The sequence below is a fragment of the Cyprinus carpio genome, chromosome A10, assembly GCF_018340385.1.
Source record: "Cyprinus carpio isolate SPL01 chromosome A10, ASM1834038v1, whole genome shotgun sequence".
Classification (NCBI taxonomy): domain Eukaryota; kingdom Metazoa; phylum Chordata; class Actinopteri; order Cypriniformes; family Cyprinidae; genus Cyprinus; species Cyprinus carpio.
The window spans coordinates 9,478,892-9,506,412 of NC_056581.1; the positions used below are offsets into that span (position 1 = coordinate 9,478,892).

Genomic DNA, 27,521 nt, shown 5'->3' on the forward strand with positions numbered 1-27,521 from the left:
CAAAATCGGTGTTGTAAAAAGTGGCTGTAAGTCAAAATAAAAAAAAGGAAGGATTGATTATCAGGTCCATTTAGGTCCAACTGAAATAGCCATTCGGGCCAAGCAACAGTGGTTTCCACACCGCATCTAAAACACTTTCTTATTGTTTTGGAGCTTGACAGTAAAATATGGTCCAAACAAAACAGAACAAATGCTAACATCAACCCAGCTGTGTTGTTTGTATTTTCATATTTTGGTGACTGTGAAGTATTTCTGGAGAAGTTCAATTATTGTTTACTTCATAACTCATTTATTTGAAATGCTTTTCATAGACAAGTGTGCACCTTGTGAATACTGCCTCAACCAAACATGGGACTTGAACATCAGTTGATTGTGATATAACCATGTTGCTGAGATGCATGTTACAAGAAATATGGGCAAAATTATAAATGAGATAAATCTGAACTTCTTGTTCCTTATGGGATTGATTTAGATGGTATAATCTAGTCAGACTTCCAGGACTTGCATATTCATGTCCATTTATTGAAACAGACCCTTTTGGAAGCATTAGGTTGTTAGCTTATAGCACTGTCTCCTGCTGTTTCATTTGGGAAGGAAACGTTCATGCCTTGTGCCATTCAAAAATTCTCAGTCCTAAGAGTGAATTTTGTCCCTTTGTTGAAGGTAATTATGAGCAGCACTCGTACCCAGAAGTTTCAGTGAATTACAGTTAAATACACATGGTTTGCTGCCAAATGGTTGCCAAAATATGGACTGTGCCAAGAGTTAATTACAGATCCATATGTTTTTACATCCCAGTTTGTGTTGTGATTGTTTGGAGACACTGTGAACTGAGTGCAATTTGGATTCAGTATCATCCCAACATAATGCACAGCATGGATATATTTTAAAACAGGGATTACTATTGTATCTCATCCATTATCCTCACTAATAAATGCACAATAACACTAAAGCCAAAGCATTCTCTAGTTAATGGGCAATAAATAAGCCTGTACATGTATGTTGGAATTTATACTGCCTTTCAGAACATGAGCAATGGCAATAATCACAAACCTAGACATTATATTTTAGGGCCTGGTTTTTTTATGGCTCCATTTTTGAAGGTTTGTAATTTTAGGAGTTTTTGGGATCCTGAGTTCAGAAGAACTGAGCTGATGTGATTTGAAATAAAAGGCAGTCTTTTTCTTTCCAAATGTCATGAAAAGGAATGAGATCATTTTGAAACTCTATTACAATTGTTGTGAGTCATTTTAAAAGGAAAGTTTGCTCAAAAATTCCTCACCCTAATGTCAGATATTAATCCTGTATGACTTTATCTTCTGTGGAACATAAAATAAGTTCGTCCTTACAATGAAAGTCAGTGGGGTTCAAAACAATTTTGGACCCTAATGACGTGATTTGTATGGACAAAAAAAGCACTTATATAACATAATATAATTATCACCTCTCACATATCATGTTTCATCAGATTTTCCCAAGAGATAGTTATAACAGATGACAAATGAATTCATGTCTACTGCTTTGTTATCCACCACCGACATATTCAGCTCACAAAAAATGTAGAACTGGTTTGCACTTCATATATTTCAAAAACGAAAAATGCAAATCATTCATTTACTTGGTGCATTAAATAACTACAGCCTCTTACAGACACAAACATCATTTAGTTAATTAAAAAAAAACTTTGGGTGATCCATTTGGAATTACACAGAGCTCAGTGTGAAACAAACCAAAATGTTAAAGCTGTGTTGTTTGAATATGAAATGTCATAGAAATGAAGTTCAAATCAGTTCATTTATTCTCTCAGTATGGTGCACAGCTGGGGAATTTCAAATATGACTTGTAAAATAATGAGCCAAGAGCTGTGAAGCTGAACTTCATGTCCGCTCTGTTATTTCTGCTTCACATCTAAAATGCCTCTTATAGAGCTTAATAGAAAATTCCAATTAAAACACAAATCCACAAGAGACACGCGGTAAAATTATTGATTAACATGAAGTTCTCAGTCAAAGAAGTCAATAAGGTTAAAATCACAACAAAATTACAATTCAATTTGTATCCACATGGCACATAAAACTAATATAGCCTACCTGGTCTCATGGCATGGTACACTTTATAGAGACACGAAAAATATACAAAAAAAAACACATAACACCACATTCCAAAAAAAAAAAAAACAACACGCAAAAAAAAACCGACTCCTTTTATTCCTTTTCACACAAATTTACAGAGTTTCGATTAATAAAGCGGAATTTTTACATAATTACTTGAAGTATATCATGTTATGTCTTCAAAGCAATATCAATATGCTGGGAGATTTGAAAACTGGTGCTTTTGAACGTTAGCATCACACATATCCAGCTTCATATCTATGGGTTTGTTCGCTAGGTTTGTTCGGTAGCTCATGGAGTAGCTACGGAGATGTAGTCTACTTGAGAGGCGAGGAGCTCCGGTTCAAATCCTGCACAGTTCGATGTAGGGAATATTTCCAACATGGTAGAGTATACATTTTTTTTGCGACAGTCCCCTGATATTTGAATTCTGAACCGCAACAAAAACGGTGTTGCATAAAAAGTGCACGGAGGTACATATTTTTATGAGACCAGGTTGAAAATAGCAGTAATCCATACTTCTCGTGCTCATTATTCCAAGTCTCCAGAAGCCATACACATTGTGTGAAATTTCAGTTAATAACTAAACTAATAACTTAACTTATAACCTAATAACTAAAAATAAAACAAAAAGTTTGAATGTGGTGTGCAAGCATGAACATGTATGTAGTGTTGTGTGTTACAAGTCCCTCTTCACAACTCTTTTCTTGTTAAATTCGATCTCTAAGAACTTGCACAGAGCTTCCAGTGAAGTATGGCTGTAAGCCAGTGTCTATTAAGTGTGTTCATTAGTTGTCAAATCACGAGAACAGTTCTTGACATGAAAGTCACAAGAGAGCACATTTTCCTCTGAATTGCGGCCTCCAGTGTAGTGAACAAACAGCGAAGTCACCATATTGGCAACAAGCTGCACTCCATCAGTCATTTTTACAGCTTTGTGTAAGACTCTGCAGATTTGTGTTATTGACCTTACAGCCACTGATTCGCTGCACATTCTACTACTACTATACAATAAACTTCCTGCTGTGCCCTTCTAGAGAAAAATACATCATGATGACATGTGTTGGGGTGTTTCAACATACTTTTGTGGAAATTTTTATCTCTTTAACATTTTGGCAAATTGGTTGCAAAATTTAAAGTATGTTTACACAACAGTAATGTACTAATGTGCTTTTGAAAAGTTTTGCATTCAGAAGAAATTGTTCACACGGATCCCATGGATCCTCAAAAACAACTAAAAAATGCTGTATACCGGTCCAGTAAGTGGCAATGCTACTTTTCTTTAAGACCATAATAACGTTCAGTGACAGCAAGAAGCAGAAGTACAGTTATTTACTTGTGTTTAAAAGGTCTGAAGCCCCATGATGAAACAGACCACAGCCGCTTCAATATGTTTTATGACTCGTTTGCTCTCGTAAAAACTCCTATAGACTGTAACATATAGAAATCCAAAACTTACACCAGATATTCATTGTGATAGTTCTGTTGATGTATTTATATACTGGTGTGTGTGTGTGTGTGTGTGCTTATTGTGTCCCAATCTAATAATAATTTAAACATAAAACTGGTAGTGTGATTTGGGGGCGGGATTACTTGTTGCTCCAACCAATGGAAGGCAGGGGACTGTTCTGGCAAACTTTTTTGAAAACATTATTTTTGCAATCCGTTGAGGCTTATGTTGGATGGATGAATGATTGGATGGATGAAAGATGGATGGACGGACAGTTCTATTCATAATAGACCGTTTTATAAGATTATCCAAATCTGATTGGATATGTATTGTTTAGATACTCAAGCACGTTTCTCCTCAGTCATCTCTCCAAACATGAGAAATCATGTTCGCTCTGCAAAAATGTCCCCATGCTAGAGCACACGAATGGAGAATAATAGAACACATGTGTGAACCTGCAAGTTCAGCCACAGTACAAGAATTTCTCTGTAGCAGATGTGTGGAGAAAGAAATGGCCTTTAATCTTGTCCTTATACTGTAAGTGCAAGTCAGTTGTTGTTGGCTCACTAAAGATGAACTGGGATCCAATAGCATGACATTTCCACAAAGAACTGATAAAGGAGATTTATCTAAGGTTACACTGAAATCACTAATATAAATAATAGCAATGGCAAAAAAAAAAAAAAAAAAAAAAAGCAATTCTGTTCCATAATGTAAATATCAACTTAACAAGTAGATTAAAGTTAAAGTGATTTTCAATACTCACAGATCTTTCTCCTGCACTAATATTGCTGAGGAATGAAAAGATTCAGTGGATGTTTTCAAAACGTATGGGAACAAGGTAATGATTAATTGCCAATGAGTGTTATTTTAATATCATTGAGCATATTTTTTATGAGAATTTATATATTTTTTATTTTTCATTTTTATTTTTTGTCTATATAAAGTTTTTATTACTTTTTATTTCAGTTGTAGTACATAAACAGATGAACTATGAAAATGTGAAACTAGAAATAAAATACATTTGAGATTTCTATTTGATTTCCATTAACATTTTATTTATAGTGACATAAATGTTTCTTTATGGTTTTAGTTTTAGTGGATCATTTGGATCAATATTTGGTATGATTTAGCAGCTTCCACTTTAGACCATGCAGTGCAAACAATGGACAGCTTTAAACTGGATGATAGGGTGACGCATTCAGTTTAAAGAGTGTATATACACTATCTAAAACAACTTGCCAGACTTAACAAGTTTCTCCTCCCAATGAAGTCTGGGGATTCAGATTGTTTATATTAAGGAGCAAAGCTTTACTCCTTTTGAAACATGAAGACATCCATATGTCTTTATGTAAAGGCGTGCATGCTGCTACATAATCCCCTATGTCAACGTACGTGTTTCTTTGTTAGTTTTGGCATTCACGTCATGTCATTTCTGATATGCAATTTATTTGAAAACAAGAACATAAAGGGATTAACGTTTTTAGTTCATACTAAACTCAAGATGAATAGCAAATTGATAGCAGAATGTGTGAAGACTGAGAATCAGTCACTTCAAAGGTGACTTCGTACTTTCAAATGGTTGGTGATGACTATTATCATTAGGCTCATCATTAGCAGTCAATGGCATCATATTCATGAAGTATATGATGAGAATGACTGCTAATGATGGGCCTAAAAGTCACAGCACAATGTCCCAGGACAGTTCACACTGCTGTTTAGTATTTTATATGATTCATCAACTGAAATAGTTTAAAAGTTTTTGGAGATAAACAACAGAAAATATTTAATTTTATTATTAACTCCATTGAAGCATATTTCAATGTGACAATTTGAATTTCTACTATAACCCCTCCCCCCCCCACATCTAATAAAAAAAAACAAATGTAAAAAATGTAGACGTGAACAAATTCCTAAAAAATTACCAGAAAATTAGAAACAGATGGAAAGTTACAAGCTGCATAACTTAAAGTGAACTCAACAGCCAAAGCTTTGCTGATCCTTAAAGATGAAAACGCATTCATGTCTTTGAATGCAAGCACCACAAAATATCATGTGCACCACAAGCTCAATGTCAAGGCTCATACAGTATATATATTTAAAAAACAATATAAACAGCTAAAAAAAAAAGAAAATGACCAATGTCTCTTTATAACCACCATTATTTCAAGTACCCCTTATCTGAGTTAAAGTGGGGTGTGTGCCACACAGATCTAAGATATTACTGCTTTGGTTTCTAATGGGTAAACATTCAATGCGGTTGGTAGTAAAAGTGTATTTGCAGGACAAACACATTGTTCTACAACACTGTCTTTCACTTTAGCTGGATCTCCAGGTACAGTGAGCCCCCATTCATCTCACTGTCTGGGTCTGGAGTGATGGTTGACCATTCTCACTCTTTGCCTTGATCCTGTGTTTCAGTCTACAAACACACACAGAAACAAAGCTGATATAATCTACACATCTATGGTTCATTTTCCTTTTATGTATTATAAAGGTCTGGATTAGGGTAAAGTTGGGTTTGATGACAAAAGATGCTATAGTGTTTTAAATATCATTTGATATATATAAAAAATAGCAATAAAATTACTTTAAGAATATATCAGATGTAAATGAGCTGAAACACATACCTTGTGGTTGTCTGACGGCAGCTCGTGTCTTAGAACGGCCCTCTGAGGAGACAAATAATTCAATTAAACCCTGGGCATTAGATCCATCCTCATATTATTCACACAGAATTATGAAGCCACTAACCCTTGATGATTCTGGTGATTCTCTCTGATTCTGATTCAAGGAGGTCTGGACTGTCCTTGAAAGTTACAATCTTTGAGTAATCTGGTCCTAAAAGAATAAAAAGAAAGAAAGAAATTCAGCATGTATGCAAATTATATATAAAATTAAAGCAGATATGATCACATATTTTTTATATATGAATTTTATGATTATAATTGAAGTAGCTGAAACAAAATCAATCAATCAATCAATAATTTTATGCATAAAGCTTTATAATGTACAGTAAGAAAAATGTATATGAATTGTTTCTTTTTTATTATTTTTTACAGATTGTAAAAAAACACACGTCACACACACCACACACACACACACACACACACACACACACACACACACACACACATACACACACACACACACACACACACACACACATATATATATTTATATATATATATATATATATATATATATATATATATATATATATATATATTTATATATGAATCTCTAAGATCAGAAGTATAAAATCATTTCTTACCTTCAATGATCTGCAGTTCAGTGTCTTCCCCTGGTGCAATTTTGAGCACAAAAAGATGAACATTTGATTTGGTTTGAAAAGTTAAACCACATCATGTCACTATTTGATTGTGTCTCACCTTCAGTGATCTGAGGGTCTTTCTTAATTACTCTGGTCAAAGTGGTAAGTGCTGGTTCAGCTTTATGCATAAAGGGAAGTCAGAAATATCAGTGACACAAATATCTGAACAAAACCTAACTCACATCATATCATCATTTGATTTATTAGGTCTTACTTTCAACAACCTTGACCCCTGGTTTGATGACTTTAGTTATAGTGGTGATCCCCGGTCCACCTTTGAGAACAGGGAGACATGAGAACAATAGATGAACAAACCTCTGTCAAAGTCAAACCAACCCTAAGCCAAATCAGTTAGTAATAGACAATAATGAAAGCCTCAATCTTACGTTCGCTGAACTGCTTAAAGGTTCTAAAACTGATTATTTATTTTAGCTGAATCATTAGTGCTATCTAGCCAAGAATGAATCAAGACCAAAGAGTATGGACTTAAATCAAGAACATCCGCAGTAGAGTCATGAGTGTGAGCCATGGGAAAACCAACAGGGCATTATTTTGTTACATAACAAGAGATTGTAATCCATGGGCATAAAATTAGACAGACAAAAAAACATTAAACATTACTAAACAAGGATGAATCACCATGTTAACAGACACTCTCAATAAAAATGTCAAGGTCTTTAAGAAGCTACAAAAAAGTCTTACAGATTCCCAAGCCCTTCAAAATCATAAATCAAATTAATGTTTGAATCAATTGCATAAAAAAACAGTACAGGAAAGAACATGGTCATTGCATATGCCAAGGATTATGGGTAAAAGTGTTTGGCAGGGGAGAAAGATATATCTGAAAAATTTGTGCTAAAGGGGAAGATTTAAGAACAGTCTCTTGGTTCAGATGTGAATGGCTTCCCAATTCAGTGTCAAAGAGTTTGATCAACCTTTATATACAATTGTATCCTAGACAATGTTGTTGTTGTTGTTGTTAACTGAAACTGAAAATGGGTTTCATTGACTGAAATAAAGCTGAAATAAAATAAACTATAAATGAATTAAATTAAACTTAAAATTAAAAAACTTAAGTGAAAATTAGAAACGTTGCCTTTGCAACAATCTAAAATAAAATAAGTTAAAAGCACTAAAACTAAAGAAAAACTAAAATAGAAAAGCATATAACAAAATTACTAAAACTTAAACTAAATTACAATGAATTAAAAAAAAATATTTTAATAATATATAAATAATATTCAAATAACACTAAAATAGAGTATAGAATGCAGTAAATGCCAGATAAAGGAAAACTTTTACCATTTCAGCAGCACTGAGGCTTGGATAGACATTTATTATTATTATGTCAACTATAACTCATTCAAAACTCTCTTTGACCAACCTCCCTGAGTGATTGCATCAGTGATTTGTTTGATATCTTCCTCCTGGAGGATGCGTACGTCACCACCTTGAAACGTCTGCACTTTGGTTATATCTACAACACATGGACACACAATGATTTAATGTTTATCAGACAGAATATCAAAAACTACTTTGTTTACAGCCATTCTGATCTAAACTGTATTGGTAACTTGTCTATTTTCTTTTGAGAACAGACTTGAACATGCTGAGTGTCTCTTTTTAATCCAGTTCTACTGCACTTGAATCTGTTTTCAAATGTTTGCTAAAAACAATGGCGATTTTAACCCTTGACAGCTTGGACAAAAAATAATGTAATAATGCACTACAATGTACAACAACACAACCAAATCAAGCTGTTAAAATTAATGACCTTCACCCATGAGTCTCTTGGTTTCTCCCTCAGTGTCAATTTCACCATCAGATGATGCACTGTGAGCTGAGCAAAAGGCAAGAATGAACAAATAAAACCTTTACAAAAAACAGAGGTTTGTTATTTTAAAATTAGCCTTGCTACTTAAAGGAATAGTTCACTCAACAGTGATCACTTGCTTACCAATGGATTCTCTGCAGTGAATGGGTGCTGTCAGAATGAGAGTTCAAACAGCTGATATAAAAATAATGATCCACGTGACTCCAGTCCATCAATTAATGTCTTGTAAAGTGAAAAGCTGCATGATTGTAAGAAACAAATCCATCATTAAGAGTTCTGTCACTCCTGTCCAAAATACCAGCCCATAATCCATAATAGCGCTATATAATAATTCTCAGGTGAAAAGTCCATCCTCTGTGGTCCTTTCATATCAAAACCCACAGTTAAGAACTGTTTTGGACTGTTTTCCCCTAGCAAATGCTGGATATTTCTGAGCATATTTCTATCCGGATTCAGACAAGACAATGGGTGGGATCAAGATGTCAGCTTAACATCGTGATGTCTGTCAGATGGCATCGTCTATCGGCCCAACTCTATTACAAACATTCAACTTTTCACTTCACAGACGTGAATTAATGAACTGGAGTCATGTGGATTACTGTGATGTTTTTTTATCACAAAACTGTTTTGATTCTCAATCTGATGGTACCCATTTATGTGTAGAAGATCCATTGTGGAGCAAGTGATCTAATGCTAAATTTCTGTTCATATCTGTTCCAATGAAGCAATGCCCTCATGCCATCCATGAAGTGGATGAGTTATAATACATTTCAGCCAATTTTCATTTTTTGAGTGAACTTTTCCTTTAATCAAATTGGTACATACTTTCAGTGAGCCTTGTGATCTTTGTAACGGATGGATTTCCTTCAGCAACTTTGGTGATGCTCTGATCTCTGCCAATCACTCGTGTAACTTTGGTGACACTAGGATCTCTTTCTGTCACTTTTTTTACTTTGGTGACCCTAGGATCTCCTTTGATAACTCGTGTAACTTTGGTAACACTAGGATCTCTTCCAACAACTTGTCTAACTTTGGTGACGCTCAGATCTCCACGAAGTTCTCCTGGAACTTTGGAGACATTAGGATCTCTTTCAGTCCCTTTTTTTACTTTGGTGACGCTCGAATCTCCTTCGATCACTCGTGTAACTTTGGTGACACTAGGATCTCTTCCAACAACTTTTCTAACTTTGGTGACGCTCAGATCTCCACGAAGTTCTCCCGGAACTTTGGTGACATTAGGATCTCTTTCAGTCCCTTTTTTTACTTTGGTGACGCTCGAATCTCCTTCGATCACTCGTGTAACTTTGGTGACACTAGGATCTCTTCCAACAACTTTTCTAACTTTGGTGACGCTCAGATTTCCACGAAGTTCTCCCGGAATTTTGGTGACATTCTGATCTCTTTCAGTCACTTTTTTTATTTTGGTGACACTCGAATCTCCTTTAATCACTCGTGTAACTTTGATGACACTAGGATCTCTTCCAACAACTTGTCTAACTTTGGTGAAGCTCAGATCTCCACGACGTTCTCCTGGAACTTTGGTGACATTAGGATCTCTTTCAGTCCCTTTTTTTACTTTGGTGACCCTCGAATCTCCTTTGATCACTCGTTTAACTGTGGTGATGCCTGGTTCTCCAATCACCACCTTGACCTTGGGACCTGAGGGAAAGGTAAAGATCCCATCAGGAGGCATGTCAAGACCAGGGCTGCGTTTCCCAAAAGCTTCGTAAGCCTAAGAAGTTTGTAAAAATTATCGTACGACTGATATTACAGTCTGTTTCCCAAAAGCATCGTAACTCAAGTAGCACTTGAAAATCATCGTAGATCTACAAGTGCTCTGGTGTAATCGTAAAGCCTAAAGTGCATCGTAAGAAGACCGATTCATGCGGTTACCTGCAGGACAATCGGCAGATTACTCCTTTAACTTTATTCAAGTGCAATGTGATTATAATATAAAGATTTGATTGTACTTTATCGTACACTTTATTACTCAATTTTTAATTATTTTTTTTTATTAATTTATAAATGAAATAGTTAAAAAGGGCATACAAATAGAAATACACATCTAAATTAAATGACTGAACAAAAAAAATGAATGAAAGAATTAGGAAATATGCTTCAAAGACTGGGGAAAAAATATCTGTCAGTGACTTGCTGACGTGCACGAAAACCAGCCATGTATTGGACCCGGAAATAACATCTCTCTCTCTCTCTCTCTCTCTCTCTCTCTCTCTCTCTCTCTCTCTCTCTCTATATATATATATATATATATATATATATATATATACTGTATATACTGTATATAAAGTATATTATATATTATTATGTAAAATATAATATTATACACTATAATATAATATAATATAATATAATATAATATAATATAATATAATATAATATAATATAATAGTTATTATATCCGAGTTGTCTAGAACGCAGCATTAGGTTAACATTTCAATAACCGAGTGTGTACTACAATTACGAGCCATTCAATAAGGTGACATTTCAGCACTTGACAAATGGATAGCGACTCCTAAGTAGCACTTAAAGCACAGCTACGTGCGATTGCGTTATGTGCATTTTTGGGAAACACACGTGAAACAATAACTATAATGACTCGTAGAAAACGCTCTTGAGCTCTAAGATCAATCATTATCGAGAAACGCAGCCCAGGACATTTACAATAATCAGTATTTGTGAATAATATTTTGTTTAGAGACATTTTTCTTTTCTTGGCATGAAGTATGACTGTCTTTTATGATGCTATTATGCTGAATAAATTAAAGTTAGGTTTACTTCCAATGTTTTTGAATCCATTGTGCCATTTCTCCTTGCTGCTTTTACTGATATGAATCACAAGTAAATGATCAAAGATGAGAATGGGAGTCTAAACCAATTAATTAATAGTCACTGGCGCTGTCAGAAGTGTTAATGAACACCAGGCCGTCCTTTCTTTCTAGACACTGCAACAGGGGTCACGTTTCATGCTACTGCTGGATTCATAAAACATAAATTAATATATTCTGCCAAAGATGAGCTAAGACAACTGGCTGTGTATCAGGATTGTGAGGCTTTTGATTGCAGGCTCGGCTCAAAAGGTACTTTGTGTTTTATGATGGAATTCAAACACAGTGTGAAAAGACTGTATATAAGAAACAACTGCACAAAATAAAAGACTACATTACAGACAAACTAGGGATCGAAGAAGTAGGTAACTGCAATTGAACCCTTCTTTGTTTAGTTCATACTGTCTCTTGATTGTAAAGTGACATACATCTCTATGAAGAATCGGTTTTCTTGAGTTGCAGCTGAGGCAAAGTTCAGGCTTGTTGTTGTATTGGATAATAATTGAGTAAATACACAATTTTACAAATAGGCTACCTAAAAGTGATGCTGGGAATAATCGGCTGGCAGAGAAAGGCTTGTCCGAGGGGGTCAGTATCGCAAATACACTGAATAAATGCTTATGGACGTATAAAATGGGTAGGTGAATGACAAAAAGAGTTAGCATTTAGAGGTGTAGTATAAAAAATAAAATAGTAAAATAAAATAATTATGTATTACCTTTCTCAATGACATGAGTAGTTATAGTCCTCTCTACAAAGCAAAATACAATATTACATTAATACAATTTATAAAAAAGCATGTCAAATGTAATCTATATGCTGTTAATGATGTTATTATTTTCTGTGAAACCTAAAGAGAGAAATCATGAATGAGGGATGAAATTGAACTTACTGATGAACGTAAGTGGAATCTCATGGTAGGTGTATCCAGATACAAACTACACACACAGAAAAAAAATAATAAAATAAAAATAGAACCAACTTATAAAGTGATATGTGTGTTTGTTCGGTGATGTACTGGACTGTGATGGATCTGTTATATGAGTTAGTGTTCAGATATGATGTGTGTCCTGCTGTACCTTCAGCTGTATGTGTCTGATGAGTTTCTTCAGCAGAATCAATATGTCTTCATGGCCAACTGGCAGATCTGTGAAATGAGGTAAAAAAAATATTTATTAAGCTCTGGGGACTGTGTCTTATGTCTCAGGAATTGTACATTTATATGAGAATGGAAAAAACAGGTAAACTGAAGATAAGGACCATCTATGGAATTGATTCTGACTTACTGCATGTAAAAATATTCTAAATCCCTCCAAAATATTACACCTTAAACACTTATGGTAATATACCTTGAGGATATAAGATGGTCTTCACTACATGGATCACTCCATTGGATGCCATAAGATCAAAATCTGGAACCTCCACTGAATTTACATGGATGGAGTTGTTAACCTGAGTGTAATAGAAATATATTATTTTATAAAATATTGCATATATAATTTATATATATATATATATATATATATATATATATATATATATATATATATATATATTACAGACATAATTCTTGTCAAAGACTTATGCAAGCCTTATAAAACCCTTTGAAACTCTTTGAATACAGACAAATGCAACTGCAGGACATCTTATTAAGAGGTCACTTCCTTGTTTTGGCTCTGTTAGCAAGATATCTGTGTATAAAGTAATTTTACATTTACAGTGCTGATATCTGTTTTCTGCAAAGGAAGTGTCTGGACATTAGGAGACCCATTGTTCCAGCTTTTAGAGGGAGTTATGGGTAGAGGCGTTTCTGAGATTTGAGTTATGAGTTTGATTTATGGCAGCAAACTGTCTGGAAGTTATGACCTTACTGCTGTAGCAATGCTCCAAATTCACACACAAAAATGCCCTGTGCCATAAACCTTCAGCTATACACAAACACAGAAAGAGAAATGCTCATAGTCCTAATTAGGATGAGATGATGTTTGTTTTTTATAATCAAGTCAGCTTCATACTCAGTGTTAACATACTGGTATGTTTCCTTTAAAGGATTTAAGTGAATGGTCTGGATGTGGCTCATGGAATTTTTAGAACAGACACAGGAAACTTGTGCTACGTGTAATTGCATTGTCTGGCGATAAAAACATGTCAGGTTCTTCCTCTCTTGTGCTACCACAATGTTTGTATTGGCTCAAATTTAAAAGTCACTCTTTCAGAGTTTTTTTATGGAGTGTGCAAATGCCTTTATGCATTATGCATGTAACTGGAAAAGCTAATTATGGGACATCTTTATCATAATCACTGTTGGGATAAAGCTGACATTTGGAAATCTCTACATTTTCACTAATTATGGTATTTAATCAGATAAAGTTGGTTTGTTAGTGCCTAAAAAACCTGACCGATAAAATATCCTATCTTAAAATAACAATTTCAAGTGTACTTACAGACAGCACTTGAAGGTTGTTGCCCTGAATGGTCTTAAGAAGATTAGTCACTCCACCCTCCAAGCCTCCATTAATAAACACACCATTGCTAAAGTGGTAGAGCAGGATCGCCCTGAGGGTGTTGATGTCGCCTGGATAACAGAATATTCATAATGTCACTGTGAGGAAACAGACCGAGCAAAAGTTGACATCATCTAAAAAAAATAGAGGATAAAAGGTTTACTTTTCAGAAGAGTGATGTCTTCCTCTGTCAGGGTGTCAAAGGCGGCATCGATAGGAGCAAAAAGTGTGTACGATCCCTCCTGCTTCAGTAGATCTGTCAGTCCAGCACTCTCCATCAGAGACAGGAAGATTCTGGAATAATTCAGCCAGCCAATGAGTTATTTGTACATACATAAATAAATAGTTGTCATTTTTATTTAATATGTCAATAGAATTTATAATAACATACAGAGATTATCCTGTTAAATTAAGTGTTTTTCAGTGTATATAGTAAATTAACTTACAGTTACGTTTTTCTGCAGCATTTCTTTTTTACATTTTATTTTGTTACCTTTACAGTTTTACAGTTTAGTTAATAAAATAATATTAATCATATTAAGTCATGATGATAATCTCACTTGAAGCGTCCGTCTTTCAAGAGCCGCTTGTAGATGGTTGTCTCGGGTGGCTGAATCAGTGATCGCATGAGATGAAGGACACCATTACTGCCTTCCCTGCTGCCTCTGACCATACACGCATTCTCAATACACACAGCCTTAAACACACACATAAAAAGGAGAATGAAATAATAGTTGTGCCTTGGAGACTTTGCAGAGTATTAAAACAAATTTAGTTAGAGAAGGACATCTTTAAAGCCTATTCACTTATCTGAAGAGCATAAAATGTAACTACCAGTGCAATAAACATTTATAAAGTGGTTGTTTTCACTCATGGAGTTTACACAATAATTGTTACCAGGTCCCTAATCTTTCACTAATTCTCGTTCTCTTATGTCTTTCTCTCTCACCGTGCGATAAATGAAGACTCTGAGCAGTTTTCCTCCCAGTGTTTCAAGCAGCTGGCCGTTGTAGAGGTCACTCAGAGAGACTCTGAGTTTCACAATGTGGTTTTCCAGAATAATTTTCAGGAGGCGCTGATCCATGGACATTAACTCTTCTGCATGACAGTTGAAGACACAACGTTAATGTGACATTTTAACCTGGACTGTGAGGCATTTAAAAATGTACCAATAATTATCTATCTATCTATCTATCTATCTATCTATCTATCTATCTATCTATCTATCTATCTATCTATCTATCTATCTATCTATCTATCTATCTATCTATCTATCTATCTATCTATCTATCTATCTATCTATCTATCTATCAATACAAACAACCAACAAACCTATCAACCAACCAACCATACTTTAGACCATACACACAATTATGGCGTTCACAGTTATCTCTGTAGAAACATCTTGTATTTTGCTCATAGAATCATAAGGTCAGCTTACCAGAGAAGGCTCCATTCAGTGGGGCAAGAATAGTATACTCGGTCTCAGGCTGCATGGCCGCAGACAGGCCAAGCTCAGACACCATGTCACTGAAAATGTTCTGAGATTTGCCTATAAGCTCTATCACCTGCTTGGCTGCAAGACAAGATACACACTGATCACAACTGTAGATTTAGATGTTCTATCAGTGACATTACATTTGTATATTTTAATATATGCAAATGTATGACATAAGGATGTAATTTTTAAAGGGAGCTGTCCCTTTAAGATAAAATAAAGTCAGACTGAACCCATTGGGTAACTACAGAGTCTCACCTGAGTCAGGCATGAGCACCTGGTCGATCAGATGAATGACCCCATTGCTGGTGACAATGTCCTTCTTCAGCACCATTTTGATACCATTAACTGTGAGACTCTCACCATCACATCCGATCTCAATATTACTGCCCTCAAGAGTCTCATAGACGGAGCCCGCCATAATGGCCTCAGAGCACTGCACTGAGTTCAGGAGGTGGTACTTCAAAAGGGCTTGTAAAATAAATAGAACAAGAGAGATGGAGAACGGTTAAGTGACAGATTGAAAGATAAATGGTATAGTGACCTAAACTTTTAAGATGTCTTTATCATCACAGTCCAGTAGCATCAAGATATAGACCACTAGAGATAATTAAAAACACAGAAGCTCATGTTGTCCAATGGGACACCCACCCAGTTCTTCCTGTGCAGAGGCAATGTGGTGGTGAGCTGAGACTCTTATGTCAACTGTTATATCACTTTCCCAGCAGCTGAGCGTATTTTGCCAATTTCCTGCATCTGTTTAAGCTGACAACTTTAAGTGCTTCACCGAACCAAAATCCAAATCAAAACCACCTTCTTAAGACAGGTCCTATTCATCTACACTTCTACACTTAACCACATGGGGTATTGGGTAACAGTCAGCAGTGGGGCCTATATTAATGCACAATGGTGCATTGAGAGTGAATGTTGGCCGCAAAGGGGACAAGTAGGACACTTCAGGGAGATGGTTCTCAGTCAGGGAGCCGAGAACCAATAGATGGCCACAGCACACTTCCAAGGTAGCGCAAGTTGACTTAAAATGATTTTTGTAAAATACTAAGCAAACTTTAAAGTAAGCTAAAATGGTTAAACATTTAGTTTCCTCAAAAAAACAACAACAAAAAAAACGTCTGTATAAACAGAAAAGTTCATAAATGCACCTCTCTTTTTAAATCTCCACTTCATTTTAAATTCAAGTGTAATTATTATTATTATGATTATTGCTTTCTGCGAGTAATTAATATAAATTAATTCATTTCAGTGATGTAATAATTAAAGAGCAGTTAAAATGTTGCTCATTTGTGCTTCTAATGAGGCCCCGGTTCCCACATTCTTACAAAATTTGTATATTTGAAGGAATTTTCAAAGCATGATTTCTACATGAAAAAGTCAAGAAAATTAATAAAATCTTAAGAAGCTATTTCTATAATGAATATATAATTTTCTAGTTATGAATTTATTTAATTAAGATATTGCCACTCATAGTTTCTGTAAACAAAAATATTTGAAAATAAGCTTCATTACATTACTGGAGAAGTACCAGAAATACCCGGCCCTACATGGGGGGCCTTTGTCTTGGACAGTCGGGCCTTGGAGTCAAAAAGGTTGAGAACCACTGCTCTAGGGTCCTGTGGACATCATGTACACATGCAAGCAAAGTCCATGAGACCACAGGTCCACATCAAGTGACTCATTTGGACAGGGCCAAAGATCCTGAAGTGATGTAATGCTGATATTTTATATCTGTGTGGTCTTGAGGCATGAGGCATGCTGAAAAATCTAATTTAAGTAGAAAAAAATACACATGAAAATCAATCAATCAAATTTCCTTTTATCGGTGTGCTGTAGACCTTTAAACCAGAATCCTACTGCCTGATCTGCTCTAATAATTTGCGTTTTTTCACACGCCATTTACATCAGTCGGGTCTTGAGATAATTGGCCTCAGAAGAACTGAATGTTTACTTCAAAGCTAGTCTTTGCTTTTGAATATAGGTCTCCACATTTTACTGCTTTTGCTATGATGATAATCTCAGCCATCTAAAAGATCACACAGATAAGATTTGTAATGAGACCATCTTCTTTTTTCATGGGGAAAACCAGAATCAGGAAAGAATCAGAAAAAGCATTTCCCATCATGAACCGTTAGAGGTCTTGACCAAACTTGGTTTTGAATCTCCGTGTGGCTGCGGCCAGATCTGTTGTTTGCTCGCCATCTGAGAATGTGCCACTGCTTGGATTGGACTGCATTTGTGGAGTCTTTCAGGTGATTATTTCATCCTGTGCATGCTTTGTGCACGCATACACTGCTGTTCAAAAGTTTGTGGCCGGCTGTTCAATGTTTTTTAATAAATCTTATATGCTAAACACACCAAAGCTGCATTTATCTGATCAAAAATACAGTAAACCAGTAATACTGTGAAATGTTATTGCAATATAAAATAACTGAATTTATACCTAAAAATACAAAAAAAAATAATCATAATCTCACTGCTCCATTCTGCAGTGTCACATGTCATTACTCCTGTCTTCAGTGTCATGTAATCCTCCAAAAATCATTCTATTTGGCTGATTTGCTGCTCAACAAACATTCATGATTATTATTTTTGATGTGCTACTAAATATTTTTGTGTAAACAGTGATACATTTCTTTTTTTTCAGGATTCTTTGTTTGATATAAAGTTCAAAAGCACAGAATTTATCTGAAATAGAAATCTTTGGAAACATTATAAAAACCTTTACTGTAACAAAAAATAAAGTAATAACTTTTGCTCTGAAGTTTACTTTGTTATGAAGCCACAGTAACAGTTTTGTTACTATACTTGTAGTGCATAAAGCTTCCTTCCACCTCAACTCAATTCCTTTCCTTTATACTGTCTAAATTATGTTCTGTGGTTGTGATCTATGTTTACCTTCAAGTACAGTTGTGTCACTCATAAGTCTCTCCAGCACATCTCTGTCTAGTTTTTCAAAGGCCTCGTTGGTTGGAGCAAAAAGTGTGTAGTGTTTGGACTCTCCCAGTTGACCATGGAGACCCGATCTCAAAGCAACAGTCTATAAAAGACATCATAAATAAAATGTTTTCCTAGATAACTTTCTGAAATCATATGCCCCTGCTGAGGAATGTTTTTTCATCTTTGATAGCTTCCTATCAGAAGGCTATTCAGAAAGCTTCCAATAAGTCATATTCATTTACAAAACCATAGGTATAATCAAACGCACTTTCAGTGTTGTCAGATCATCGTTGGTTTCGATCTCGTCCATGATCGTTTGAACTGCGAAGCTGATGACCCGATCAATAACATGCACAACTCCATTAGTGGCCACCTGGTTGGCGTGAATGATCCTGGCACAGTTCACTGTGACAACCTGCAAAATTGTTGAAAAAGAGTTTAGTCACTTTAAAACTGTAGTTTAATTTAGGATACTTCATCCAAAAATTCATCCGTAAAAAGTTTTTTATGGAATCCAAGTAATGTTGTTTTGGACTCTATTGATCTACAGTAGATGCACAAAAATAGTTGAAGATATCTCTTGTGCTCCACAGTTGAAAGAAAGTCTTACAGGTTTGGAAAGGCATGAGAGTGAGTAAATAATGGCACAATCTTATAGGTGTAAACAATGTTGTAATTGTTAACTAAAATTAAAAATATTTGTAAACATGTTAATATAAGAAAAATATTGTTAATTTAATAAATCTGAAAAATTTTTTTTAAAAATCTTGAAAAAAAAAGATAATAGTAAGTTTAAGCCAAACTAATATAAATACTACAACAAAAACTAAAATAAAAATAAATTAGCTAAACTAATAAGAAACAAAAAATATCTTAAAAATAAATAAAAATGACAAAAGCACAAAACAAAATGACTAAAATTAAATTAAACTTACAATATATCTTAAAACAAGCTAATGCAATACATTTATAAATACTATAACAACATATAAATAATACTTAAATAACACCGTTTCATACACAATGAATTTGAAGAAAAGAGAAACATACTCCATTTGAGTAGTGATTGATATAGAGGTCATGGTTGTCATTAATGGACTGTAGGATCATATCATTCTTCAGGTCCTTGGTGAGAAGACGTTTGTTGACCACGTGATAGCAGAGTGCATCGTAAAGCTTAGTGTTTCTACTGACCAAGGCAGCGTTTGATGCCTGGAAATAGAGAATCAACATTAAAATGTCACAGCTTTGTACTGGGGAAAGACGGCATGACGGCATATTCCTCAATTTATTTCTTTTTAATAAGTTCCATTCAGTTCTTCACTTAATAATAACCAAACACATTGGATCACCGATTTTAAAACATAGCATGCAAATACTGCAGCTTGAATGAATTATAACGTGGCAGGGAATTTGACTTACAGGATCTAACTCTTTCCAGGCATCATCACTGGGTGCAAACATTGTATAAGATCCCGCTCCATCAAGTTCTTCCCTCAGTTTGGACTGATCGGAGTATTGCTGAGTGATCTTGGCTTGCACCAGATCCAGGGTGCCATACACAGTGTCAATAGGAGCCACTGGGTGATGGAGCAAAATTTAACAGAAATAAACGAAAGAGTCTCATGCACAGTTTAGATTCAGTATAGAGTTACAAAACAGCACATACTCCAAACTCAGGCTCCGTTCACATGATGTGAAGCTCGAGTCCTTGTTCAAGACTAGCTGTGGCTCATTAAACTCATGCATAAGTACAGCCAGCTGGGTCTGGATTTTGTTTAGAGAACAAAAGCTAATGTTCTCCTCCACTGAACTCATTGCCAATGAGTAAACTGACATTTGATTTAAGCATGACCTTAAACTGAAGTCAAATGTGTGATAATTGGTGATGATTGACAATTTAGCAGTAAACATAATCATATGTATTAATCTTGGGCACGCGCACTACAGACCTGCTGACACCTCAAATCATGCTGCTTGGCAAAAATAAAGTAAAATTTCCATAGTTACCATTCAGAACACTCAAGCAACCATATAGCAATGTTCTATCAACCACTCAGACTAGCAACCTCATAAGAAAATATAAAATACTATGTAATATTTCTATTGATGGAAAGAATGAATACTGACCTGCGGGGCACCCATGCTTCCCATCTAACTTCATATAACCTGGACAGCATTCATATAAGACCACCCTGCATAGAAAGAGTCAAAATATAAAAACAGTATCATAAACCTTATATTCAAATGATGTTGCTGAGATGATAACTGTCTTTGATAGCTATAGAATTTAAAATATTTTATTCCTACCAAATTTGTTCCGTTGTTTCAAGGAACTGACATTTTGTTCATATTAAGTCCTGAAAACTCACGTGATTAATCATTTAAGCATGTCTTGTTAATTTTTTTTTTTAACCATTTAGACTTTTATCTGAATTTGTTATTAATTTAGTGTTTTTCCCCAACATTTTTGCAGTTTTTATAAACTGAATTGTCTCACAAACTGTTGGAATCAATATATATATATACATACATAAAAATAAATTACATTATATATATATATATATATATATATGCAAATAAGATTAAAATAAGATGTAAATGTGTAAAAAACGTACATAGATAATACATAATCTACTGTCATTATATTGACTTACATTATATTAAGACTTAAGAGTCATTATATTATAAGTCATTATATTAAGACTTAAGAAAACACTATTTAATGAAATGAAAAAAGTCACCAAAAGGCCCTCTCTGTACACATTCAAAGACCAAACATATATACATTTATTATAAGACAAAAGGCTATTCCTGTATAATGTCTCCTTGGAATGTTGACAGTGAAACTAAACCTCAGCTTCCACAGTATTATCTCATCAGCCAATCCTCAAAAATTTGCCAGTATAAGAGTGCAACAACCCAAATCTGAGCTAGCCCTAAGAGAGAAAGCATACTGTCTGAAACATGTGAGGTCACTTGCCTATGGGCGGTTTTGAGAGTGTGATTGGTGTTTATTTTTAACAGTAATGGCATCTCTATCTGGCATGCAGTGGGGAAAAATTTGCAGCGGTTTATTGAAGTCATCATGAGCGTACAGGTTGATAAATGCTCTCAGAGGAATATTTTATTGCTCAAAAGGTGGTCTCAGCTACATTTCATGCAAGTATCAACTTTGTTTTAGATGTTTCTCATTATATTCCTTAGGGAATGTAAAATCTGATAAAAATGAGAAAGTAGCAGACAAATTAACAAAAAGTCTATTTTCGAGTACAAATTCCTGAGTTTAAACTGAAATCTCTTAACTTTTGATGCCAGACTTGTAGTTTGGCAAATCTAAGTCCAGTATACCTCTCCAAAAACTTGAGATGAGACACATTTGGAGCCTTTTCCTCAAAGAAAGAAAAAAAATCAATTAGTTAAAAAAAAAAAAACTTTCAAAAATAGCTCTTCATTTAATATCAATGATGTCTAGAAGAAACAACTGAGATATCAAAGTGAACTGCCATGTAAAAAAACAACAACATAACTCTTCAATAGTATGTGGGAAAAGGCTGGTAAAGAAAACAAAATCAACATTCCATGCAAAATGTCTTAACTTTGTATAAATGATTTTTATTTTATTTACATTTAAATCTAAATCTTTTTAGATATTTATTAAGAGTAAACACGCTAATCTGAATGTTGGCCACTGGCCTAAAGGCTGTTCTAATACATTAAAAGCGAGCAAAGAGGCTTTCTAACAGCTGTCTTCAGATGGCGTGCATGTAACTCTCCCGTGACTAATGTCGTTCATCATTGGTTTTAGCGAGAGATCTGTGGTTTTGAGAATTATTATGCCATGTAGGCCTGCTGTTTGTCAGACAGCGAAATGGTTGGAAGCATGCACCTGACATTGCACAGATTAAAATTTGCTCTGTTTCTCTTTTTTATCATCATGATAGTGTCTGGAGGCACAGACATTGCAGCTGTGGATGAGTTCATCCCCTGACACTGAACAATGTTCTCAGTGTCAGGGAAGGAAAGAAAAAGTAAGCCAGCAGGACCCCTGAGAGAGGCCTGATTCAAACTTTCCCCAATGCGGCCAATGTGCAGCTTTGGACCTACTGCTGCCCAGAGTTCAGTCAGGGGGAACTGCGGAGAGACGCCAGGCAGGGGTGTTTCGTGTTTTTATTATTGACCTCCCAGTAGACACATTCAAAATTGTTTTCATATGTTTCCTACAGTGACCAGAGAGGCAGCAGCCATATATGCTGGAAGAAATCCAGGAGAAAAACAACACCGCAGGTGAGAAAAGGATGAGAATAGATCTGTATCATAAATCTCACAGAAGATAGATTAAAGTGCATAGGAGGCTCATTGTAATTCTTTATAATTCTCTATAAGTCTCTCGTGAGAAGGTTAAACTGAGGACAACAGTTATAAAATTATTTAAAGCTTAAAAAGTAGCTGAGAATATTTTATTTGGTTTCTCTCTTCCAAAATCAATGTATGTCTGAAGACTACAGCTATAAAGAAGAATCTGTCCTTTAGGTTCCTGGACATCCTGCTGCATGATTAAACACACACACACACACACACACACACACACACACACACACACACACACACACAAACACACACACACACACACACACACACACACGCACACACACAAATGTACTGAGACCACACCCATACAAAATTTTCCCACATATACAGTGGCCCCAAAAATTACAGTTAATTGTAGAATTGTACAACTGGACAATCACATCTAAAATACATGAATGTACTGTACTGTATTAGATAAAATATAAAACATATATTTTGAATGTATGAATTATATAAGTAAATAAATAAATAATATTATAAATATTATAAATAAAGAAACATTGATTACATAATTGAACATAATTGATAACAACCAAATCAGCATATTAGAATGATCCTGTGACACTGAAGAATTCAGAAGCTTTAACATCACAGAAATAAATTACATTTTAAAATATATTAAAATAGAAAACAGTTCTTTTAAATTGCAATCATATTTCACAATATTACTGTTTATACTCAAAGTAAAATTATAGTCAAATAAATACAGACTTTGTGAAGATAAGAGACATCTTTCAAAAACATAGAAAAAAACTTTTGACCAGTATCAATATGTCTATGTGTGTGTGTGTGTGTGTGTGTGTGTGTGTGTGTGTGTGTGTGTGTGTGTGTGTGTGTGTGTGTGTGTGTGTGTGTGTGTGTGTGTGTGTGTGTGTACCTGGTATTCCCTACATTATGGGGACCAATCATGGGGAAGTATAGTAATACCAGTAAATTTGGACCTCATGGGGACATTTTTGGTCCCATGAGGAAAACAGCTTATATCATACAGAATTATTATTATTATTATTATTACTATTATTATTATTGTATTATCTAAAGCACAGAAAGTTTTGTGTGAGGGCTAGGGTTAGGGGAAGGGGAAAGAAAATACAATTTGTACAGTATTAAACCATTACGTCTATGGAATGTCCCAATAAAACATGGAAACTGAACATATGGAGATAAAAAAAACAAGAATGACAGAAAAAACCTGCACAACCAAACACAGACATTTCCTGGGGCCAAAGGTTTTTCCCTTTTCTTTCACACACAACAGATCTCTGCCAGTGGAAAGGCTGAGATGAGCTTTAAAAGTTTTGGTCACCAGTCCCTGAGGCCTCCATCACGATCTCATAGAGCCAAGAAACACGCTTACATCATCCTCTCAGTGAACATGCAGTAAATTATTGTGGCATTTGAGGAGAAAACAGAGAGAGAATCCACTGGAGCAACAATAAACATGTCAAGTCATAGTCAGCGCACTTGAACTGCGGTTAATCTGCCATAAACAAGTACAGTAAGATCCACTCGGCTGACATCTGCTGTTTCATCCTGCTGCAAGCTGGGAGAAGAGCTCCAAAGTGTTATATTATTTATGTATCAGAAATCATATTGCTCTAGGGAGTATTTATGCTGTGGGCCACCTTATTTTGGCAAAAATCCAACTGTCTTGAATCATTGCTAATACAAAACAGATCTGTATGAAGAGTACTAAACAGCTTCAAAGGCTTCTGCTTCATTCACTTTCCCTGAACACACCCTAAAGCACTGAACAAGCTTAACCAATGTAATCCAGCACCAACATGACGCTCCTTCACCTTCAGAACTAAAGGCACTGTCTCGCGGTGACCTGTGACCTCTAATGAGACCATGGGCAGAAACCTGGCTAAAGCAGAGAGGGTCAGAGTAAAAATCAGTGGATAACTTACGCCTTTTTGCCACAGATGGATTTGTTGTACCAGTTCCTGCATGTGCTGAAGTACTTTTTCTTGGTCCCCATGACCTGCTGCAAAGCACACACATTGGGCCTGGAAAAATTTAAATACTGTATATTTAAATGTAATTTTTTAAATGCACTTTGTTTGTTAAATTGCAACAACATACTGTATATAAGATAAACTTAATATATAATACAGTGGGAGTACTTTTGTATTTTCACTTAATCTCATTTTGCAAGATGATACTTTTTTTCATTAAAAAATATTACATATCTGCATAATCTGAGTGAAAGGCAGAAAAAAGCATCAGGATTTACACAAGTTCAAATAGTACACTTCACAAATTTTCATACTTGATTACTAACCAAGAAATGGTGCAAAATCATTTTATGTATTTTATGTATTTTATGTAATGTTAAAGGTTTAAATAGCATTTTGAATCCCATATTTTCAATATGTAATTCTACATTTGATATGATCAACAATGTTAACAAAACTGATCACCTTGTTCCCAGCCGGCAAAGGTGAACCCTTAAAACAATCAACCCTTACCCTTGACTCTTAGCCCTGATGCGACTGTGTGTGACTATCTTGTCATACGCTGAAGACTCCACCTGGTCCAGGGAGGATAGCACCATGATGGTAAAGGTGGCTGTAAACAGGAGTATCATACTGGAGTATCCCCTGCAGATCAAACCCACTGAAAAAACAGATGGAGTGGGAGCAAGCAACAGGGAACCGGCCTTTATACCAGCCCTCCCCTTCTCTTTCTGTCTCAAACACACACAATGACACACTGACGGAGATTAATACAGAGAGAGAATCAACCTGCTTCCTACGGATCCACCCCCTCCATGAGAACCCTGCACGCCTAAGAAGGACCTTCTACATTTATGGAGACAGAAAGAAGAGAGTCGGAGGGTCTTACAATTGTATGATCATCTGGAAATGTTTAGGTGCATTACATATAAAATATCCACATTATATGCCGCATGTTTTAGATTCATTTATGCATATATTCTGCAAACATTGCACATTTTTATCACTACAGCTCAGCATAAATCTTTATAACTGAAAGAACAAAGCTTTATTATTAAATTACACCAAGACTTTCTCAGGTGCTCTGCTGGTTTGTCCTCGGAAAAAGGTTGTTTGTTATCTGCAGAGTTCTACTGGGGAGTCAGATGAAAGGATGATGTCAAATACTGTAACTGTTCAATCTCCTGCCATTTTTTTTTTTTTTTTAATCACCGGGCTGCTGTCCATATCTGGATTCTGATGGTTTTAAGCTGGAGCTCGTGATTCAGGCCTCAGGCAGGCCTTTGGACAAGTCAAAGCCAGATGGGAACGTTTTAAAAGTTCCCAAGAATTTCATCTGCATTTATTTCATGCTGTTTGGCATGGAAAGGTGAATCGGGGAAAAAGTGAACCGAGGATGGGAATAATAGAGGGAAGGGATTTGAATTAGTGTCAGAAAACACAGGTTTACAAATTGTGATCATTAAATTATGTCTGTTTTAACCCTGTGTGTGCATCTACCCCTAGTGGTGGAATAAAATCAATACAAAAATAACAAAAATAAGGGTAAAGGGAGTAAACGGTTTTATCATAAGGATAGTCCCTTAAGTCTCTTCATATCCTGATATCAATCAGATCATCAATATATATAATAATTAAAGTAGTCGAGATATATATATATATATATATACATATAAATATATATATAAAGAGATTTATAAATATATTTCTTCTGAGGAAGGCTCAGTACCAAATGCAGTGATAGGATGTCCTACCTGCCTAGCCAATAGTGAGAGTTAAGGGTGTGGCTACTGTAGCAGGCCAGGCTGAGCCAGAGGGCGTTTAGCCATTGTGAAAGCTGGAATTCATGGCAGCTTTCATTGGCCAAGGCCTGCCCACAAGGCCGTTTGACCAACCTGTCGAACAACCAATCACAGTTTGTTTCTTTCAGCATCATGTTTCGGGGCGTGGAAATGTCGCCACACGTTTGTGGGGCGTGGAAATGTCGAACTTTAAATATTTCACATACTTTTGAAACTCCAGTGTTTAGTTGATCCTTATAAGCGCTCGTCATCACAGTTGTAAACACTACGGCTTTCTTCTTTTGTGAGGGGGTTTGGCGTCACGCATCTTTGTTTCCTTTGCAGCATTCAGCACTCCATCAGTTGTTGCAAATAAATATGTCTTCTTATTTTTATTTTATTCAAATATTGTCTAATTGTTTTCAAACTAAACTTGCTTACACTACCGTCTGTAAACAAATTTCTATCACTGACGAAAAATAAGTTGTCTTACATTAAAATAGACTAATTTAATTAGCTTATTCTATTAATGTTTGTATGTGAACTCAAAATCAACCCCAACTTTGATTTTAAAAGCATCGAAGTTCACATGACACAAGCGGAAATCACTTCCATGAAGTTACCATTGCATGTACCAACCAACAACTGAAATCTCCAATCGCCAAGGGATTCATTTGTTCACTTTCGTTTGTAACGTCCCTACAAATGGCATCCTCTTCCCGAAGTGCCCTTCAAGGGCGCAAAAAAAAAAAAATCCAATTCGAACACATTCTAAAAAAAAAATCAATGCTTAATATTAACATGGCCGCTTAATCGCAGAAAGCCCCGCCTTCTGAATGAAACAGCCAGTTGCTGATCGGTAAATTCAGCAGGTCACTGCAG

The 27,521-nt window shown here is 35.4% G+C and overlaps 1 protein-coding gene across 2 annotated transcripts; it reads right to left on the minus strand.

Moving 5' to 3' along the window:
- Window positions 1–3,905: 3,905 nt before the first annotated feature.
- Window positions 3,906–25,581, minus strand: LOC109095645 (periostin-like). 2 transcript variants are annotated; one of them, XM_042765088.1, is made up of 26 exons: window positions 25,372–25,581; window positions 24,811–24,909; window positions 20,660–20,724; window positions 19,952–20,109; window positions 19,580–19,741; window positions 18,798–18,944; window positions 18,488–18,629; window positions 15,836–16,048; window positions 15,521–15,655; window positions 15,029–15,177; window positions 14,640–14,776; window positions 14,243–14,373; window positions 14,020–14,150; window positions 12,925–13,027; window positions 12,655–12,722; window positions 12,468–12,513; window positions 12,294–12,326; window positions 9,555–10,388; window positions 8,676–8,735; window positions 8,280–8,372; window positions 7,110–7,169; window positions 6,954–7,013; window positions 6,836–6,865; window positions 6,316–6,402; window positions 6,192–6,233; window positions 3,906–5,983 (listed from the first exon to the last, which is right to left on the minus strand). In XM_042765088.1, exons 1-26 carry the CDS (start codon window positions 25,488–25,490, stop codon window positions 5,979–5,981), a joined length of 3,309 nt encoding a protein of 1,102 aa, XP_042621022.1. In that variant the 5' UTR covers window positions 25,491–25,581; the 3' UTR covers window positions 3,906–5,978. The 2 variants fall into 2 exon arrangements, with proteins under 2 accessions (XP_042621022.1, XP_042621021.1); XM_042765087.1 differs by having other exon boundaries at window positions 3,907–5,983; window positions 8,670–8,735.
- Between the last annotated feature and the right edge of the window lie 1,940 nt (window positions 25,582–27,521).

Excerpts from the sequence above, each read along its gene's own strand:
- LOC109095645 (XM_042765087.1), bottom strand. The coding sequence starts at position 25,490 with ATGATACTCCTGTTTACAGCCACCTTTACCATCATGGTGCTATCCTCC. Across the intron at positions 7,014-7,109 it reads AGGGGTCAAGGTTGTTGAAA|CTGAACCAGCACTTACCACT; the intron begins GTAAGACCTAAT and ends TTATGCATAAAG. Across the intron at positions 6,403-6,835 it reads TGAACTGCAGATCATTGAAG|GACCAGATTACTCAAAGATT; the intron begins GTAAGAAATGAT and ends TTATTCTTTTAG.